Source organism: Ailuropoda melanoleuca, chromosome 1 (assembly GCF_002007445.2).
Source record: "Ailuropoda melanoleuca isolate Jingjing chromosome 1, ASM200744v2, whole genome shotgun sequence".
Taxonomy (NCBI): domain Eukaryota; kingdom Metazoa; phylum Chordata; class Mammalia; order Carnivora; family Ursidae; genus Ailuropoda; species Ailuropoda melanoleuca.
In genome coordinates, this window is record NC_048218.1 from 170944827 (window position 1) to 170959132 (window position 14306).

The 14306-nt window shown below is 35.7% G+C and overlaps 1 protein-coding gene across 1 annotated transcript in view; it reads right to left on the bottom strand.

Moving 5' to 3' along the window:
• DPY19L1 (dpy-19 like C-mannosyltransferase 1) overlaps window positions 1-14306 on the bottom strand; it is a 71710-nt gene that overhangs the window by 29030 nt on the left and 28374 nt on the right. The window contains exons 8-11 of the mRNA XM_034670359.1: window positions 11702-11801; window positions 9447-9524; window positions 2195-2281; window positions 4-63 (exon numbers count right to left, since the gene is read on the bottom strand). Of these exons, the coding sequence (XP_034526250.1) occupies window positions 4-63; window positions 2195-2281; window positions 9447-9524; window positions 11702-11801 (325 nt within the window). The remainder of the gene's footprint in view (window positions 1-3; window positions 64-2194; window positions 2282-9446; window positions 9525-11701; window positions 11802-14306) is intronic.

A 14306-nucleotide genomic window follows, 5' to 3' on the forward strand; every position in this document is an offset into this window, starting at 1 on the left:
TACCCATAAACTAAGTTCGGATACATTTATTTTCAGGAAATGTGGTTTCATTTCCAGTATACCCTTCATGGAGAAAACAACATAGCATACAGTTAATACTTATATACATAAATTCAAGTACCAAAAAACATTTCTAAATAATAAGACTTTCAAGAAATCTAAAATTCAGCACATTGTCAATGTTCAATATAGCATCACCACAAGCTCATTGACTTTAAGAAATAGCCCTATTTTATCAAAAGTAGATTAGATCAGCTAGTGACTTTGTAAAGTTGAAACCAGAATTACCATATATAAATTTCTATGACTGATTTTACATCTCTGATTTACCGGAGAAGCAATAATAATATATAATAGTGTATAATATAGTATATAATATATATGTGTATTATTATATATAGTATATAATAATTTCAGAATTTTAGACAGGTGTCTTATAGTCATAAGATTTTCCTTAAGTTAAAAATTATCAATTCAGAATAAACTACAAATGAGTTTTTAATGGATCAACTAAACACTTCTCTACCAAATCTTTTCTCTCTCTAGGAAATAATAGACCCCCAAGTATAGTACTTATAGGGAGCTAAATCTACTTCAAACTTGGCAAAAAATATGGTTGGAGATCAAAACATAAATACATGAACCCAAATTAAATCTTTTCAGAAGTTTCTGAATATCTGAGAACACAAAAAGTGATAAGATTTAGGTTTCAAAGAGATTACTACAAATAAAAATAGGCAAATGTATGTTTATAGTTAAATATGCACACATTCTCTATATTCTCTAACTGTTGGCATCATTTATTTTTATACACCCAAATATGAAATATACATAAATACACTTAATTCATACCCAAGACACACCTTACTGTCAAGCACCTTAAAGAAAACCTGATACATGGTAGGTACTGGAATGAAGTTTCCTGACAAATGTACTTATGTTAGATTTTATTGGCACTTGGATACAAGTATCAAGAGTTATGTACTTTAAGTAATAGCAGGCCTTGACTGTGTACACATGTAAATATAGAACTAGTGCACTGATACATTTCCTGATTACAAACAGAATTCACTGACTGCAAGAACTATCAATTATTTCAAAGTACAACAACTCAGTTAATGATTTTTTGGTCATTGCTGAAAACCGCACTTCCCCATATGCTAACTGCTAATATCTGTGACTTCTTACTTGAGCCACACAACCTGAAAAGGGTAGCAGTCCAGACTGGGAAGAGGCATATTCTTGGGAAACAGGATCTGAAATTTTATTTGCGAAATGGGACAAAGAAATAGGAAGTTCCCAAGCTGATCATGGGTTCTAGAAATCAAGAAAGCCAAAATAATCTGGATAACTTAAACGATTATTCAAGAAGCAGAATATAGTTCAATTAAGACAATACAATACACTTTTGTCTTCAGGAAAACAGCCTAATGCTAAAGCATGTGCACTTTAAATATAGGAATAATTTTTTTCCTCTTAGGTTAACAAAACATCGTAATGGTGAAACCTACTAATGAAAAAGGCGTACCCACTTCTGGAAGTCCTTAAATTTAGGAAGACTTATATTTACAAAGTCATCCTGCCAAAAGTGGCAGAAGGAGTTAGATGACTTTTCACCGTTTGCTCTGATTCTAGAAGGCAGTTTCCCAATAATCTAAATCTGCTCTTTGCAGTGAGTTAGCAAAATGTAACTGAATCATCACCCGATTTAAATGATCTAAATATTTTACACAAATAGACACAAGGAGTAAAAAAACTAAAAGAACCCAAGGCCCTAAAGCCTCTGATCACAGCGAAACCAGGAGAGACTGCTGCAAGAGACCACAGGAGGCAAGGGGGTCAGAGTGGAGCAGGAATAGGAGAAAAACTGCAAAGGGGAGGAAACAAGAAAAAGAAGAAAGCACAAAACCTTTCTAAAATGAACCCTGGACCAAAACTCATGTGACAGAAAAACTGAGGAAAGAGAAAGGGCAAACTAGGGGTATAAGGCAAGGTGCTATGTTTTCCAGTGTTAACCCTTGTGCTTCTTTCCTGTTGGGGACAGGAGTACTAGAATACTCTACCATGTACACATGCATTCAGTAAAATGCCTGAGATGATTCTTATCAAAAATCCCTCACGAATCCCAAGCCAGTGATTAAAAACTGGCGAACCATTAGTTTCAAAAATAGCCATGTACTTAAGAGACACTTACCCAAATAATTACCAAAGAGGAAGCATAATAAGAAGTTAATAACATTGAGTTTCCAAACATCAAAACAAAACAAAGTGCAAGAGAAATCTGGAAAAATCCAAGAAAAATATAATTAATGCACATAAAAAACACTGATTTTTATTCTGAAAATTGCATATGCCCATGATGAAATTCAAACCATTCAAAAGGGGATATACCAGGAAAACAGCCCACATTCTATCCCACGCTTAAAACCCAAAAGATCTCCATCAACAGTTTCCTGTGCACCCTTCCACACATTCACAAGTACAAATTCTAGTTTGTATTTTTTAAAAACCACAAATGGAAATTTGGCCCATAAGCTATGCTACTGCTTGCTTTTACTCTGTTTCAGAGAGCTTTCCATATGAATCCAAACCAATCTAATTCATCTTGTTGAAGAGCTGAAGAAAGTGTACCACTCTAGAGTCATACCATAATTTGCTGATCAGCCCTATGACTACTGCTCAACAGGTAAGTACTTCCCAGTTTTTTTTTTTTTTTTAAAGATTTTATTTATTTATTTGACACAGATAGAGACAGCCAGCGAGAGAGGGAACACAAGCAGGGGGAGTGGGAGAGGAAGAAGCAGGCTCACAGCAGAGGAGCCTGATGTGGGGCTCGATCCCACAACGCCGGAATCACGCCCTGAGCCGAAGGCAGACGCTTAACCGCTGTGCCACCCAGGCGCCCCAATACTTCCCAGTTTTATTTTGTTATTTGCTGTTATTTTGTTTTTCCTACTACAAACACTGCTACGATAAACATCCTTAGGTGTGTATCTTATATACATGTCAACACTCATGAGATAAATTACTAGAAGTGGAACTGATGAATCAAGGGTATACACTTTTGAAATCTGAAAAAATACTGACAAATTGCCATAAAAAATACTGTACCAATTTACTCTCCCACCAGTAGGACACAAGCGCTCCTGCTGATACACTCTTACCAATTCTTTAAAATGCTTAACTGTCTCATACAAGAAAAATGTTGCCTCATTTTTCACTTTTCCATTCTTTTAATACTCGGTGAGACAGCATCTTTTCTTCTGTTTGCTGTTTTTGTTGTGGGTCTGAACTGCTTATTCCTACCACCCATTTTTCTATTGGGTTTTAGTTATTTTAAGAGCTCTTTTTATAGGTTATGAAAACATCACTCCTTATCAAGCAAACATACTGTAAATATTTTTCGAAGTTCATTTTTATCTTTGTGGTATTTCTGTATTATGGTTATTTTCCAAATTTTTATGTTAGTCAAATTTATCATTCATTTCCCTTAGAAATGAATTCATTTCCCAGTATTAGAAAAATTTTTAAAAATAAAATAATCCATGTTTTCTTCTAGAAGTTTTATTTTTGATCCATATATTTGAATTTCCATTTGAATTTTAGGATCAGCTTAAGTTTCAAAAGCTGACATTTTTATTAGAACCGTTTTATTCAATAACGTACATCACATCATATTTAGAGTTATATCTGTCCGCTATTGAATCTTTACATCCAAAAATAACACATGCTGTTTCCATTTAAGTGTTCCTTTACATTCATTAGCAGAGTGTAAAATTTTCTTCATATGGATCCTGCATATTAAATTTATTTCGAAGTACTTCTGTTGCTATTGTATCAGGAAACTTTTCTCATCATATTTTCTGACTGCATATAGAAAAATTATGTTAAATATGCAGAAATGAATACACTCTTTCATTGTTTCTAACAGTAATTAGTTAATTTTGGTTTTTTGGTATTCAAAATCGTATCACCTACAAACAATATTTCTTCATCTTCCTTTCTAATTTTTGAAAGCCTTATTTTTTAGTCAATTGTTTCGTTAATATTCTTGCAACAACTTAAGTAATAAGCATGGCAGTAGGCATATTTGTCAAGCTTCTGGCATTAATGGGAATATTCCTATTGATTCATCATTTTGTGTGATGCTACTAGCTTTTGAATTGAAGTATATGTATATATTTAAAATTTCAATGAAATATTTATCTATTTTCATTTGATTAAGATCTTAAAATCAGAAATAGCCACTGACTTTTACCACATGCCTTTACAGCATCAAAGGAAATGATCATATTGTTGATTTTTTAAAAATATATTGATACGATAAGTTACACTGATATAATTTCTAATGGTGTCAAATCATTCTTGCATTCCCAGGAACGAACTTAACTTGTCATGGTTGTTATTCTCCTATACTTATGAAACAGGTAAGCAACCAAATCCTCAAAATTTTATGACAATAGCTTTTTCCCGTAAGTTCTAAAATTTAAGGCTAAACTTTCCCAATCAATTTTGGCAAAATTTAGCTGAATGACATCACTTTGAGTGAACAGATTCATAATCGAGAATCAGGTAAAGCAATGCCAAGGGTATTCAAGAAAAAATATAAGGCAGCATTTAAAAAAAGGATGTGCTACAGGTCTAGAGAGAGATTTGCAGTCCATTCCTACCTCAGCAGCCAGTCTGGTCAATGCCCTGCTCAAGCCCTCCAAAGGCTTTGATTCTCGAGTTAAGGGAAAGCCAAAAGCCTTTCACACACCTACAGACCCTCTAGGGCCTACCCCACTAACATCTGGGACCTCATTTCACATTATTCTTTCCCCTCTCACTCTATTCCAGCCGTCTCTTGCACATCCTAGAACACACCAGTACACCCCCACCTCAGAGCATTTATGCTTGCTGTTTCTCTTAACCTAGTGCCTGGCTACCTCAACTCCCTTAGCTATCCCCGTGTAACTTCTCAGTGAGGCCTTGTCTTCGCACCATTTTCAATTCTGCCCTCCCCTACATACTCAGCAAATCCCATGCTCCTTGTCTGCTTTATTTCCTCATTAATACCTACTAACATTTAACATAGCTGTGTATCTTACGTATTTGCTTTCTTTGTACACTAGAACATAAGCTCCATGAGGGAAGGGGTTTTTTTTTTTTCCTTTTTCTTGTTTTCATCGTTGCTGTTTCCTTAGAAACTAGGAAATGTTTGACAAACAACTGGTTGCTCAAAAAATCAGCAAATTTAAATTCAAGGAAGAAAATTTGAAAATTAATAAAGCAAGGAAATTGAGAACTTAAAAGGTACAGAATAGAGATTATTACAAATTATTTAATATTTATGTCTTTTTTGAGTATCTGTATTTTAGCAGGTTAAAAAATATAAGACAACATTTGTGAATGACTTATGTTAGTGAACTTTGAAACTTAGATAGGGAGAATTCCTAGCAAATAAAAGTCACCAAAAATTACTCAAGAAAAAAAGTCTAAACTGTCCTATTATCATGAGACAAGTTAGATCAATAATTTAAAACCTGTCCACAAAGAAAATAGGCCCATATAGTTTAATAGGCAAGATCCATCAAACTTTCAGGGAATATTCTTTCCAATCTCACTCAAAATCTATCACAGAAAGAAAAGATAGGGACACTTTACAATTAATTCTATAGGGCTAAAATAAATCTGATATCAAAATGGGTCAAGTGTAGCCAGAGGATTCTGGGAAAATGGCAGGAATCTGTCTCCTCACCTAGACAACAAGTACACTGCCCAAACCTGTCTGATGGAACTATTTGGGAACTTGGGAGTCTCCTAGAACTCTTCGATGGGACACTGAGTTATTTTGAGTGCATTTCAGCTCTGATCTCAACAGCAGCTGCCCATCCCTCACACACCAACCCAGATGCAGAGAGTCCTGCACGAGTTCAAAAACACAGGGAACAGAAGCAAAATAAACAAGTGGGACTATATCAATCTAAATAAAAAGCCTCTGCACAGCAAAAGAAATGGTCCACAATAGGAAGAAGCAACCTACAGAATGGGAGAAAACATGTGCAAACCATTTAGGAGATAATTAACATTCAAAATATGTAAGTCATTTTCACAATTCAATAGCCAAAAAACAAACAAAAGCCACATAATCTGATTAAAAATGGGCAGAGGACCTGAAAAGACATTTTTCTAAGGAAAACACACAAATGGCCCAGAGGTACGTAAAAAGGTGCTCAACATCACTCATCATCAGGGAGATGCAAATCAAAACCACAGTGAGACATCACTTCACACCTGTCAGAATGGCTATTATAAAAAAGACAAGAGGTTAGTATTGAGGAGGATGTGGAGAAAAAGGAATCCTTTTTCTCTGTTGGTGGGGACGGAAACTGGTATAGCCACTGTGGAAAACAGTGTGGAGGTTCCTTAAGAAATTAAAATTAGAACTACTATATGATCCAGCAATCCCAAAGAAAATGAAAACAAGATTTCAAAGAGATATCTATGGTCCCATATTCACTGCAGCATTATTCACAAGAGCCAAGGCGTGGAAACAACATAAATTTGCATCAATGAATAAACAGATATTGAAACTGTGGTGTGTGTGTATGTATATATGTGCGATATATATATACACGATGCAAAAATTATTCAGCCATAAAATAGAAAAACCTTCAATTTACATCAACATGGGTGGATCCTGAGCACATCGTGCTGAGTAAAATAACACATTAAGAAAAAGACAAATACTGCATGATTCCACTTACATGAGGGGGGGGGGGGGGGGGTGGCGCAGGGAGAAGGGGACTAGAGAGTATTGTTTAATGGGTATAGAGAATCTGTTTCACAAGATGAAGAGTTTGGGAGATGGTAGTGGTGGGTACATAACACTGTGAATAACACCACTGACACGTACACTGAAAAAGATTAAGATAGTAAATGTTATGTGTATTTTATCACAATAAAAAAATTGAAAAAATTCTTTTTGGAAACAATTCTGTATTTTTTTTCCTTTATGTAACTACAGGGATTTAGGAATTCGGAAAGTGATAATGGGAGAAGATACTCCACAGTAAAAAGCTAGTTCCATAGTTAGTTAAGTCACATCATAAAACATAAACCATTCATCCAAGATAGGTCCTACTACAAACTAAACCTCTGTAATGTTAGTACTTTTATAACTGTAATTGAGTCAAACACCTCATCCATACCTATGTGGCCATGTGGCTGACCAACTCTAAATGCTAACCAATTAACCTGATTTTTACTGCAATGCAATGGGAGGGAAAAAAAGCTATAATATATTAGACAGTTTGGAAAAAAAAAAAAAAAAAGCCGAGTGTAAAAAAAGGATAATTACTGGCCAATCCCATTCATGAACAAAGATTTAAAAATCCTAACAAAACAGCAGCAAAGTGAATGCAGCAATATATAAAGGTTGTGTTTAGCCCAGAAAAGCAAGGTTTCTTAATGTAGAGTATCAATTAATATAATTCACCACAGTAACATATTAGAGGAAAAAACACACAGGATCATGCAGACAGATGCAGAAAAGCATCTGATGAAGCTTAGCTTTAATTAATCTTTTAAGAAGTGCTCAAAGCTTGAGGATATGTTAAAAGACAAAGAAGCCAGCTTAAAGTAGTTGGCCAAATCAGGAACAAGTCAAGCATAAAAGCATAAAAATAAATAATGAAAACAGTGGATTACACTGCCGTGAATAAAACAGATGCCATTTTCTCTTGGATTTAAGAGAGAAACTGGTAAAAAGATTTGAGTAGGAATGTCACAAAAATAGGAATTTCACAAAAATGGAAACACAAAAGGCCCATAAACATATCAAAAGACCTTTGGCTTTACTGAAAATCATAGAAAATGCAAATTAAGGCCGTAAGATACCATTTTATACTCATCCCATTGACAAAATAAAAAAGGATGTACAATAATATGAGCTATATATTATACATTACTGTTCGAGGTAGTCCAATCACTTTTGCAAAACAATACAGGATTAAATTAAAGAGTTGAAAAAAATAAAATTAAAAAAAAAAAGTTGAACATGTACATAATTTACCACCCAGGAATTCTACTACCAGGTAAAGACCCTAGAGAAACTCTTAATATATACGCCTCAGGAGGTATATGTGACAATATACAGCATTATTCATAAGAGAAAAAAATTAGAGGAAAAAAACCTAAACATCTTTCAACAAGAAAATGGACAAATTGTGCTTTATTTATGCAATGGAAAATATAAAGAAAATGTCTCAACTCCAATAACTTCCAAATCTCAGAAACCTAAGTAAAAATGTAAGTCTCATAAACAGATAGCATTTTTACAAAACTTAAAACCAATACTAATATTCAATAATAAAGATACATTATTTAGGAATGCATATATGGTAAAGTCATAAAGAAAGAAAAGCAAGCTAATTATAACTTAAAAGGTCAGGATGGCAGTTCTCTCTAGAAGTAAGGGGGCATGTCCAGGGCGCACAAGGGCTTCCAAGCTGTGACGGTTCTAGTTTGCAGTTAGAGGGGAACAAGTCACGCTTGTTCATTTGATAACTTTGTCATAACTTCCCATTATATTATAATGTCTTTTTATATGTATCAATTATTAGAGAATAAAAAATAATAGTGGCATATTATAATATCAAAATATCAAGAAAACATCAAAATTGTAGAACTAATGACAAAGAGAAGACATGTTTTTAAAAGGTAAACATTCATCAAAATCAACCATCCAGTCTTAGGACCTTTGTTCTAACTGTTCCACCAACCTAGAATATTCTTCTCCATGACATCTACTTAGCTAACTACTCCCTCTCCTCCCTACCTTTGCTACACAATCCTCTTCTCAATGAGATCTGCCCTCACCACCTCATCTGCTATCTTAACCCGCTGCCCCCTAACACTGGCACTCCTGCTGTCTCTGGAGTGCCGTGACTTGTTCTTTTCTTTTCTTTTTTTCAATCATCCTTTAACACCTTCTAACATACTATATATAATTTGTCCACTTACTGTGTTTATTATTTATCCTCTGTCCTCTCGCCTTCCTCCACTCAAACAGAATATGATTAACACGTATGCTGGGATCTTTGTATTTCTATTCTGTGGTAGGACCCGCATGCCTGGATAGTTGGTGCTCAGCAAATGAACATTCCGCTTCATTTTAACAGAAGGCTCCTGGATAATATACTATTCTGTGTTTCTCTCTCATGAATTATCTCTTTTACTTATAGCAAGACAGACACAGTCTTAAATCAGATAATATGACCCAAATTAAAATTTGCTGGGTGGCCTATTTAAAACATGGTCTTTCATTATATCACAGTATTTGAATGACACGTTTTAGTTATGGAATCCTGTTACAACTAGTCTCAACCACGTGCAAAACAAATACCAATCAGGAATTTGTTTTAAGGTCAAACTAAATGGAAAAAAAAATTTTAAACCATTACCATGTGTATGTAAATGATCTTCCGTAATTTGCATATATCAATGTATCCCACAACATACACCGCAAATAATGACGAAATCTGAAATTTAAAAAGAAGTTAAATTACAAATAAAAATTACATATATAATGAATAGCTCTAAGAATGAAAAAAATATTATTTTTTATTGTTTTGTCACATTGATTTGTATTTATATTCAAAGGGAATTCTTCAGTTTCCCTCTTACCTGCCAAATTATTATTGAATACAGTCAATAAAATAATAGAGCAAATATTGATTTTTTTCTTCCATGAACAGCTTTGTCAATTAATCACGTAATTGCTTACTTTGTGGATTATTCAAAACAATACTCATTTTAATGTCAAGGTGACCATACTGTCAACACGTACAATTACAAAGTGCTTTGCCCAATCAAAAAATATAAAAATTTAATTATAACATACGACAATTAATACATAATTGGGAAAGGTACATTAAACTCAAGAGTAATTATGTAATGTGTATGTGTGTAAAAATGCATTAAGTTCTGCTTATCAGTCACTCTTTACAAGAATCTCCATTAGTGTTCTTTCATTTATGTAAATATTCAAGTGTTCGTTGTAATCAAATTTATCAAATTTCAAATTAGAAGGAGTAGGTTCATTACTTTTAACTTTCTTTACGGTTTTGAAGAAACCTGTGTAGGTGTTGACCAAGAATTCAAAGAGTACTGGAGTTATTTAGGTGAATTAATTGATTAAATGATGATAATGTACCTCTTAGTAAAACGCAGTTATTATGTCAAACAATGTCTCTCCAACCTTCTTCATGGAGAAAGCAACTCAGATTAAACCCCATGCTTCCCCTACTACATACACAAACATGGTATAAATAAACTGCAAAGTAGCTGAATACTTAAACATATAACTTAAGTTTTATTCATTAAGTTTTTTACCTCCAAACAATCTATGACAAATTTTCCCATTAGCAAGAAAAACAAGATTTCCCCTTCCCCAGATTTATCCATGGGGAACACGCATTGCTTAAGAATGAGACTCCTATGACACAACAGCTGTGAGGAAGTGTGCCTTGTTATTCAACATAAGCCCTTCACTCCAAGAAACAGCCCCCCCCCAACAAAAATCAGGTCATCACCCCTAGCTGGAAGCAATGGGAACTCTCCCTTTGCACCCCACGGCCAAGCAATACACAGCAGTCCTACAAGGGTAGAATCTTTAAGAAGCATCTTTCAGGGACTTTTTTTGTTTCATTTTCTTTTCAGGGACATTGTTAACCAGGAACATTTAAAATGTCACCATGCTAAAGAAGACAAAGGAGTCTAAAAGGTAAGATCAAAGAAAGAATTAAACACACATAGACTGTTTTTTAAAAAATACTGATAAAAGCAGCTAACCTTACTGACATCTTGCTAAGTACCAGCAATGTGTTAAGTCATACAACAATCCCTCATCTGATCCTAACCCAATAAAGTAGGTTCTTTTATTTTCTCTACCTCACAAATGAGAAAACTGAAACTAAGTGCAGTTAAGCAGTTTGTCCAAGTCAAACACCTAGTGGGCAGAGTTAGGACTCAAACTCAGATCTTACTTCATGTCTCAAGCAAGACATGTCCCAGAAGACTGCAAAACAACTCTCAAGCTGCTTTATATGAACATGAATATGGCCAGCATGCCAGCAGGGCGAGGAAGCAGAAGTAGCTGGGGGTGGGGAGCAGCGTAGGGAGACACCGGCACACAATTTACTCCCTCTCTTAGCAAGCACCTCCACCTTGCTTCATACACTGCTATTTGAAGGGAGAGGGAGGCAAGAATGCACAGAAAAATGACAAATTACAGACTGGTAGAGGAGTTACATAAATAAGAACTGTTTAGCTATTTGTCCTGTTAATCCTATGTGCATTTATCCTATGGGTAAGAATGTACAGCATTAATCATAAAAGAAGTACATTTATTTAAGAGAAATACTTAAAGTTATAGCACTAGTCCTCTTTTAAGCTAACACGAACAATACTGAATAACAAAGCATTCTTATCAACTTGAATTCAAGAAACGCATTTCACTAGTAAGTAAATAATTAACATTCACTAATAAATAAATCACTCAAATTTCCCTACCCTGAACTTTTCTTTATAAGTATTAACTAAAAAACATTTTAGGACTTAGAATCATGTAATATCTCAGTTCTATAATTTTAGACAAATGAGTTCACATAATCAAACATACTAAGCTTAATTCAGCTTAAAAATATAAGCACCTTACCTGAGTAAGAAGTACAAACTGAGCAAACTGCCACGGAAGCATGAAAAATACATTGGAAATGCAAAGTGCAATCAAGCTTCCTCTATAAAGTTTTGTAGCCCTTGGGAAGAGAAAATAAATATGAGTAAGTTCTAGCATGGGCCCAAACTACTGCAAATTAGAATCTCTACACCTGATCTGGTTACAACATAAACCAGACATAAAATGAACCAATCGGTTAGAAATTATACTTCCTGACGCTTAACTACAACTTTCCATGAAAAGTAAATACCCATCATTACTGTAAAAACAAAGCTTGCCGAAGAGGGAGAGGGCAGCTGGGTCAGTACAGCCATGAGTTCTGTCAAACTCTATTTTGGTGACTTCCTAATAAACGTATTTAATGCTGCATCCGACAGCTTCATTTGGAGAGACAGAGGACGTCTATAAAGAAGCAGAGAAAGCAGCATATTCTAAGTGTTAGCAGTATTCTGAGACAAGGAGAACTCAGGATAGGGGCTGAGCCAGAGGGCGACTCCTTGGAGATTGTGAGGTGACAGCTGGGTCCTGCACAGGAAGGACACAGAAAAGAGAAGCGGCAGCAAAGGCCAGGGGCCAATCTGTAGCCAACTTTAGAGGCTTCGCTTTGGTCCTGACTTGTAATTTAGGGGATTTTTAGGAAGGTGTGGGAATTTTATCTTTCATGCTGGTTTTAAGAAGTACTTTTCTCCTAAATCAGTGAGCTAATGCGAAGCCCCCAACATAGCTAACACCCTCACAAAGTCAAGCGCACATGCAACATCTCGAGCTTACAAGGTACGCACCTTAAAGAAATCCCCTTCAGGATAAACCTACCTGGGGCACTAAAAGCCACCACAAGACGCCTTTCTTTACTTTCTTAAGTATCCCTTCTCCAAGGACATCCCCCTCTGTTACTCTAATCCGACTTTCTATCATACCCCTAAATCAAGTCTTTTTAAAATCCAGGTAACCTGTGAGCTATGAAATCAATTTATTAGATAAAAACCTGCAATTTTTACTGGAGTGAATGGATTCAAATAATCAAATTAAAAAAAATGGGCAGAAGATATGAACAGACACTTTTCCGATGAAGACATACAAATGGCTAACAAGACACATGAAAAAATGTTCAAAATCGTTAGCCATCAGGGAAATTCAAATCAAAACCACACCGAGATACCACCTTACGCCAGTTAGAATGGCAAAAATAGACAAGGCAGGAAACAACAAATGTTGGAGAGGATGTGGAGAAAGGGGATCCCTCCTACATTGTTGGTGGGAATGCAAGTTGGTACAGCCACTCTGGAAAAGAGTGTGGAGGTCCCTTAAAAAGTTAAAAATTGAGCTACCCTATGACCCAGCAATTCCACTACTGGGTATTTACTCCAAAGATACAGACGTAGTGAAGAGAAGGGCCATATGCACCCCAATGTTCATAACAGCATTGTCCACAATAGCTAATTATGGAAGGAGCCGAGATGCCCTTCAACAGATGACTGGATTAAGAAGATGTGGTCCATTTATACAATGGAATATTACTCAGCCATCAGAAAGAACGATTACCCAACATTTGCAGCAACATGGACTGGAGGAGATAATGCTAAGTGAAATAAGTCAAGCAGAGAAAGACAATTATCATATGATTTCTCTCATCTATGGAACATAAGAAATAGGAAGATTGGTAGGAGAAGGAAGGGAAGAATGAAGGGGGGTAAACAGAAGGGGGAATGAACCATGAGAGACTGTGGACTCTGGAAAACAAACTGAAGGCTTCAGAGGGGAGGCGGGTGGGGGATTGGGATAGGCCAGTGATGGGAATTAAGAAGGGCACGTATTGCATGGAGCACTGGGTGTTATATGCAAATAATGAATCATGGAACATTGCATCAAAAACTGGGGATGTACAGTATGGTGACTAACATAACATAATAAAAAATTTTAAAAAAAAAGATACAATATTCAGAGAGAGAGGCCTGTCTAGAAACACAGACAAGCCCACATAATGACTCTAGTCCTGCTGAAGTCATCACAGGGGAAAACGGACCAGCCAAAGGGTTTGGTGTAACAGACTTTAACCAGTCCTCCTAAATTCTGCAGATCCTTCAAGGGAGTTCTTAGTCTGAGCCATCTTCAGATTTTCATTATGCTTCGTTCTATTTTTTTCCACAGTCCCCATTTTGTTTTATTTTTACCCTCTGAATCAAGGTAGCATCTGTCCAAACTCAGTATTTGTCGACAGAAAGGGGAGAGAACTGTTCTCAGTCCTATTCTCTTCCACTCATATGGTGCTTGGATCTCTGTGAGGTCTCTAGCTGAAGGCCAGATGAACATGGGAAAACCCAATCCAATCCTGAATTTCCAGCAGGAATTTTCCTAGTATAGCTCTGGTCTACTGAGTGGTTTCTTTCTACGCCCACTACCTGATGCTCAAGGATACTAAGCAAATATGGGAAGAAGAATTACACGTCAACGAATCCGGCCATGATTAGTCTACAAACTATTCTTTCCTCTGAAGGACTATATCGCACAGGTTACACTCTGTTGCCATCAGTCTTCCCCGTTCCTCCTGCCTACTTCTGGGATGCTTTGCTGGGGGCATAGAATG